Source organism: Cicer arietinum, chromosome 5 (genome assembly GCF_000331145.2).
Source record: "Cicer arietinum cultivar CDC Frontier isolate Library 1 chromosome 5, Cicar.CDCFrontier_v2.0, whole genome shotgun sequence".
In the NCBI taxonomy this organism is placed as follows: Eukaryota; Viridiplantae; Streptophyta; class Magnoliopsida; order Fabales; family Fabaceae; genus Cicer; species Cicer arietinum.
The window spans coordinates 35660048-35668198 of record NC_021164.2 but is presented as its reverse complement, the minus strand read 5'-3'; the positions used below and the strand labels follow the sequence as shown (position 1 = coordinate 35668198).

At 29.9% G+C, this 8151-nt stretch overlaps 1 protein-coding gene across 1 annotated transcript; it reads left to right on the top strand.

Moving 5' to 3' along the window:
* The first annotated feature begins 6916 nt into the window (after positions 1–6916).
* LOC101497950 (uncharacterized) lies at positions 6917–7713 on the top strand. Its single transcript, XM_004499797.4, has one exon. It carries the CDS (start codon positions 6977–6979, stop codon positions 7487–7489), a length of 513 nt encoding a protein of 170 aa, XP_004499854.1. The 5' UTR covers positions 6917–6976; the 3' UTR covers positions 7490–7713.
* The last annotated feature ends 438 nt before the right edge of the window (positions 7714–8151 follow it).

Below are 8151 nucleotides of genomic sequence, written 5' to 3'. Positions count from 1 at the left end.
CACTCAAAACAGAAACGAAGAACGTTCTCCATTTTCACAACTTTAATCCAAGAACATTCTGGTTTACAAAGAGCAAAATCTGATATAATATAAGATTGATCTGGGATGCAAAAGTACATCTATCTACACTACAAAACATCGATATTCATCACAGAGGAAGTTAATAATCTACACAAGATTATTTTGGATAGATTCAATCAAAGAGGATCAACAAAGGCAAAGAAAAACATCAAGATCAATCTCCAAATTGATGAGCTATGAGAAATGACAGCCATGACAGCAAGGACACTGATGTTGCACCTTTTTGCATAAAACACATCATGTTTTTGAGACAAAGGATTGACACACAACAGCTGTCAAAATCTAACACTCATACAAAACACAAAACGAAGAATGTTCTTGTTTTACAAAAGAACATTTTGGTTTTAACTCTCTTTTAAAGACAGAATTAAAAGAGATAATTTTCCATAGTATAAATCACATATTAAAGAGTATCAAGACTGCTCAAATCATTGGTGATTCCAGGAACTCGAGATCAATGCCCAAAGGTGAAAAATAGCCTCAATATTGATCTCCAAATTGATGTGTTGTGAGCAAGGAAACAAGTACATTTTACTTACAATATTCTGCAGAAAGTTCTGCATAAACCTGACTCAAAACAGTGCCAACTGACATGTGACAACTCACTCATTCACGTTTTCCATGAAACCCAAAAGAAAGAACGTTCTTCGTTTTGTCAAGAACGTTTTGGACAGCAAATAAACACATGTTTAATTGCTTTAAAATATATCTAACACTTGGGAAGTGTGTCCAACGGATATATTCATTTTAAACTGAATATTCAAAGCCTTTTAACATCTATAAATTGAAGATCAATTGGAAGATGAAGGCAAGAGTTCAATTTACAAATCTTCCAATACTTGTTCAAGTAACAAGTCATAAAAACTCTTCAAGCAAACTTCAACTCTCTTCACTATATCTTTGAATCATTATATACTGATTTTATTTTTTATGTTAGATTGAGTGTGTTTGTAAAAATCCTTTCAAGGTTGAAAGGTGATTGTAAAAATCCTTTCCAGGTTGAAAGGTGAAGATTATAACAGATCAAGGTTGATCTGGACTGGTGGTGTAAAAACCAAGAACGTTCTCCATTTTGAACACTTAGTAAAAAATCTCACGGTTGTGAGGACTGGACGTAACCCGGATTGGGTGAACCAGGATATATCCTTGTGTGATATCTCTATCTCTATTTAGTTTATGCTTTACAATCAGATTTTATATTGATAAAATTGATATTGTTGTTTTTTACTAACCAAGATCAATCTTCGTTTATAACCAAGATCAATCTTGAGTTAGACTTTCAGTTTTAAATAGGAATTTTTAAAAAAGGGACAATTATAATTCAAACTCCACTTCCTTATAATTGACATTGTTACTTCACACAATGCACAATTTTAAATTATAATTAAAACAACTAAAGTCTTTGGATGTTAAATAAATTTAAACGTTTTCTTTATATCAGATAGATAATACAATTTAGACTTTTAACAAGAGCTGATATTCTTTGATTTAAACATTAATTTAACTTTTTCATTTAAACTCAATGTAATATGCTAAAACAAGTATGTTAATAATAATATTGTATGCAGTATTAAGGAATACTAATAATGTGAACTGTGAAATAACAAAATAAAACATGTCAAAAAAGAAAGAAAAAAAAAGTGATATGTGCAAGCTCTTTGATTTTGAAATCTGCAAGATTTATTTATTTAAACCTTATTGTGCTATGGTGCTTTTGCAAACCAAGTTTACTGATTTGGTTGAAAACACTGTTTTTATTTATAAAATCTATTCTATAAATAATTGGTATTCAATCATAATATAATTAATGAATAAAATATATTTAGTATTTTATTTTATTTAGTATTTTATTTTAATCATAATCCTGGATAATTAAATAAAACAAAAAAAAAAAGACGGTAACTAAATCATCAGAAGAAAACTTAACTAATAGTGACACAAACAGTAGATTTTAATAATAATTTAAGAATAATAAAAGACTATCAGAAAGAATGAAAGATCTGGTAATGAAGAAAAGGAGAAATTGGATATAAAATATAAAAAAAAAGGAGGAATTTGGCGCGGCATAAATTGTAACGAGCCTTGCCTTTAGCTATATATATATATATATAATGACACACTAATTTAATTTGTATAAGTCTGAGTAAAGAAAAGTATTGCTTAATAGTGACACTCTAATAGGTGATTTAGTTTTTATTTATTTATTATTATTATTACTTTTATTTAGTTTTAAGGGAAAACAAACAAAATATTTTTATTATTAATAGTTTAAATAAATTATTAAGACAAATTCGAAGAAAACTATCACTCATATCAAACATATATAATAATAATGTAGTATTATATTACTAAAATATAACAATAAGAAATTGGGGTGTTACATACATAAATCTTGATCAAATCAAATCTACTTGTAAATAATTCATATCTTCTTGTAGATAAATATTGATCAAATCTTCTTGTAAATAAGTCGTATCTTATTGTTGATAAGATATTGATCATATCTTCTTCAAATATTGACCATATACTATTTACAACTTGGTCAAAAAATTTCTTCAATTATAAATCTGAGTAAAATCATGTTTTAGATTTTCTTCAAAAATATGAATATTCTTTCATACTCTGTGAAGTCAAATATATTATTCTCATAAAATATTTTTTTAACATCAAAACCCTAAGTATAAAACCAATTTGGTTCCAACAGCCTCTATTGATCAGCATAACTCTTTTATCTGCTTTGTGTTGTCTTCATCCTTTTTTGATATGTTGTTCCAACTTTGGACAATGCAATCAACTTCTCACCATCCTAGTACCAAAACAAGGGAGTTTGGCACTTACGTCCATACAAGGCCTCATACGGGGCCATCACGATGCTCACACGATAACTAATGTTATAAGTGTATTCCATAAAAGGAAACAAACTATCCTAACTCCCTTGGTAATCCAACACACAAGCCCTCAACAAATCCTCCAAGTTCTGGATTTTCACCTCCATTTATCTATCAATCTGAGGATGGTAGGTACAACTCAATGTCAACTTTGTACCAAAGTCTCACGTAATGCTCCCCAAAAGTGAGAAGTCAACTTCAGTTATCTATTCAACACAGTACTAGAGGGTACTATGTGCAGCCTAACAATCTCATTAGTATAAATCTCCTCTAGTTTTGCTAAATTATAAGAAGTTTTTATAGGTAAGAAGTGAGCAGACTATGTCCATCTGTCTACAATCACCCAAATGGAATCAAACTTTCTATGGGTTTTTTTAAAATGCCACCACAAAGTCCATAGATACATTGTCTCACTTCCATTCTAACTCTTTATCCTTGACCATCAAAATCTCAACCTCAGGTCATGGTACAACTTATATAATATCGAGGTGAATACTCAATATGCTCTTATGAGCCTCATCCAATATATTCTTCCTTAACTCTGCATTGTAGGGTACAAAAACAAGTTCATGACATCTCAAAATATTGTCTAGACCCACTCTGAAATTCAGGTGCCTTGCCAATATCAATCAATTTCCTCTTTTCTTGAATTAGTTCATCAATCTCTTGGAGCATCGTGATTTCCTCCATGAACTCATTATTCACAACACTTTCCCCATAATATATCTTTCTTATAGACGAGTCCATGTTCAAGTCTAGATTGTGCAATTTTTCTAACAACTCCAACCTTTTTATTGTTACGATCGAGATATGAATCTACTTCTTATTCAAAGCATTAGCTACAAAATTTTCCTTTCTTAGGTGATAATTGAATGTGAACTGATAGTCCTTGATGAATTCCATCGCATCTTCTGCCTAATATTAAGCTCTTTCAGTTCAAAAAAGTAGTTTAAGCTCTTGTGAGCACTAAACACTTAAAACTACACTCATACATATTGTGCCTCAAAATCTTTAGTGCAAAAACAATTTCAATCAACTCCAAGTCATGCGTGGGATAATTTTTCTCGGGCTCCTTCAACTGTTTTGAAGTATAAGCTACTACTTGTTTGTTCGACGTTAGTACATAACCCAGTCTTTCATAAATGGCATCGCAATAAACTTGAAATGGCTTTTTCAATCGTGGAAATCGTAGCACTGGTGATGTCGTTAGATTATCTTTCATCGGCTAAAACTCTTCTCACACTCCTCAGTGCATGCATATATCTTATTCTTCTTAGTGAGTATAGCCAACGAGATTGCAATCATGGCAAACCCTTCAGTAAACCTTCTATATTATCTGACCAAGCCCAAAAAACTTCTAATATTTATGACAATATATGGCTATTTATATGAAATCATAACTTTTACTTTACCTGGGCCGATAGTGATACCTTCCTTAGAAATTACATGTCCTAAGAATTTCACCATCTCTAACTAGACTTCACAATTTCCCAAATTAGCATACAATCGTTTTCCTTTCAATACTTGCAAAACTTGACAAAGATGATTTTCATGTTCTTCCCAGCTCTTAGAATAGATTAGTATATCATCAATGAAAACCACCACAACATTTCTCTAGAAAAGGAAGGAATATATGACTCATATAGTCCATGAAGATAATTGGTGTATTGGTACTTCAAAAGGCATCACCAAGTATTCAAATTGGTGGTAGTGGGTTCTGAATGCGGTCTTAGGGGTATCTTCTTTCTTCACCCGAATGTAATGATACCTTGACTTCAGATCAATTTTTGAAAATATGAAGGCACCCTTTAGTTGGTCCATCAAGTCACCAATACGTGGTAAGGGATACATATTCTTGATCGTGACTTTGTTAAGCTATCAATAATCAACACAAACTCTAGACTTTCCATCCTTCTTATTTACTAGGAGCACAAGGTTCCCTAAGGAGAGGGGAAACACTTAGTCATATAAATTTTTTAGATAAAAGATCCTCCAACTGATTTTTCAATTCAACTAACTCTAAAGGAGAAATTCTATATGGAGCCATAGAAATATAGTAGGATTCGCATCAATTGAAAATTCAATATCGCAAACTAGGGCAGATCCTGGCACACCTGAAAGAAATACCTCTAGAAAATCTTTGACTACAAGAATCTTCTCTACCTCCACCTCTGACTTCATACTGATTGAATTGAGGAACACATATTTCTAAACTCCACCTTCGAAATAGTGTTTTAATCTGTTTGGATCAGAAAGTCAGAAACTCCTAGGTCTAGAAAGATTATAGATTTTTTAGCACAATCAAGTAAAATATAATGGCATGATAGTCAAATCTTCACAAGGATTACTCCCAAATTCTTGAGGGGAATACATATAAAATCGACATTAATATCCATGTCGAGGACAGTCAAATAGAATTGTAAACTTGTCATATTAATGTTCATTAGTTCAATAGACATTATATTGATAGCCAAATCAAAAGTTAATGCAGTAACAAGTAATTGCAACAATTTCACACAATTGAAGGAAATGAAAGAATGTGTTGCTATAAAAAAGAGGAGTTATATTAATTGCCAATAAGAATTAACAATTAGTGTTACAATATTAAAAATCAGTGTCATAAATATGTACTTAAATTAAAAATATATACAATTATTACTAAGATAAATATGCATTAATAGACTCACACGATGTGGGCTACACTCCCACTAAAAAGGCGTTGGCCTACTCTAACAACAAGAAGTCAATGGCGTGTGAAAATGGAAAACTCATTGTCTCATGTTTGTATGTGTATTAGTCATTATGTATAATACAAGTACTATACGTCAATGAGTGGGTTTGATTATTGTTCGATCTAAAATTTTGACCCGCATCTGCTCGAATTAACATGCGATGTCATGTTTGTGAGGACATGTTTACATGATATACCGACTAACCCGTCCATTTATACTCTATTTTCTGTAGGTTACTCTTTCTTTGGGCAGATCAGATAAGTTGTCCACCCCTAATTTTCTCTCAAGCAAAGAACTCTAGCCACACACTAATCAAACTTGGTCTTCAAGTTTGCAATTAAAAATAGTATAGTTTAATTTCAACCACTCAAATATTATTTATTCAAAATATCTCACCAACTAACATCACATCATTATACCTCTTTTGTCATTAAAATGCACTAGTTACATCAAGCTACTTTATGTCACATTAAATTCCTTCTAGTACAAACTTTATTAAGATATCTAATCTCGAAGTAGAATTCACCTACCGATTGTTCCACTTGTCGTAACAACTATTAGTTATTAACATTGGTCAAAATAAATATTTTTCCTCCAAGAAAATATTTTGACCATATATCCTAATTGAAATTTTCATGCCATTTTTAACTTGTTAGAAATTTAAACCGCAGATGGATTTTATTTGATTCACCAAAACACATATAAAATCATTTTGGATTTTTTTCTACAAAAATCTCAACATCACATATAAACTCACAAATATAAATAAATATAAATTTTCCTTAATTTAATTTATTTTACATTAAAATATTAATTTCACAATTGTGTAGCTTAAAATAACTCATAAAATAACATATCTTTTCTGTCAAATGCAATTCTTACATGAATCTATCCCGATTCCCTTCATATTTAAATCAAACATGAAAAAATTCAAATTTATAAAAAAAAATATACAAAATATTTAAAATTATGAGTCTCATTTAAATTTTTTGCTTAATTAAAAAAAATATAAACGATAAAAATAGAAAATATTTATCATTATTATAAATGTAAAATAGAAAATTATTTAGTTTTAAATAATAAATTTATTTATAAATGTAACATTCATAATGGACTCAGAGTGGAGTGTATTTAGTCACCAAGTAATTATTATTAACATTTATAAATAAATAAAAATAGTGGAGTATATTTAACCAATTTCCAAAAGTGAGATGCTTCCAGTACGCTCTTAGATGTTTCTCTAAAGTGTCTTTCCCTTTCAATATCCGCCAAAAAATGTCATCCTCATCCAATCCCACAAACCTATATCCATTTCCCTTTTCTGAATCAAACCTTAAGATACCAAGCAAAAACTATAGCCACACAATGAGCCTTGGGACTCCAGAAACATCACAAAACAATGAAGAAAAAGGAGCAACAATCGAACTTCATGTTCAAGGATTCTATAAGCTCTATGTTGAACTCTTTAAAGGGGTTCCACCTTTAACAACTGAAAAGGGTTTTATTATGTCACCAAAGTTTAGATACAAGTTAAAGGTTCCTTTTTTCTTTCTCACAAATTATAATGCTCATTTTTGTGCCCTTTTTGTCTCTCAAAAATTGGCAAAATTACCCATAAGTCTTGGTTTGGCTACATATATAGAACCGCATATTGTTCAGAATGTTATTTCATTGGGAAAAAGGAGTCTAGACAAGGAGTTTAAGGTTGTTTTTGATGTTAAGGTTGTTGAAATTGATTTGGCAGATAATCGTGAGTGTGATGGGTTTCGTAAACGTGGTCTCATTTAGAAGGATCAAGTTTTGAAGATAGATTGTAAACTGTGTTTGTGAGTTAGTGCTTCGGTAACCGAGACAATAGATTATTTATTGTTCACAAATGCTTAAAAATTACTTCAAATTTTAACTATGGTATGCGATATTCATCGAAAATAGAAGTTGATTTTTTTTAGTTTCGAAAATAGAAGTTGTTCTTAGAATTTTGAAGAATTAATCCATAGTGTCCCACTTTATAATTTGCTTGAGTCTATGTATGTATTTGTGTTGTTTATTTTAGATTTTTTTTTTAGTTATAAAGTGATTGAATTTAAAAGATTAATAAATTTCAGTTAAAGATAAATTACTTAAAAGTATTTTAGTTATAATATTTATTTAAATAATATTTAGATAAATTTTATTTATTTAATTTTTTTTTTGGAACAATATGCAATTTTACTTTTTTGACATAAAAAAAGTTTTAGTTATATTTTAAAAAGAAAAATTATGTTGATTAGCTTTTAGAGGCAAATAGGGTTATGGAAGGCCCAAAAAACATGTATAGAGATGCATATATGTTACTTCTTTTAAAAATAGAACAAATGAGTTTTGTAACTACATTTAAATGGTAGCTGTTACAACGTTTATTTAAAATTTCTCTAAATTAATTTTAGTTTTAAAAAATGATAATTTTACTT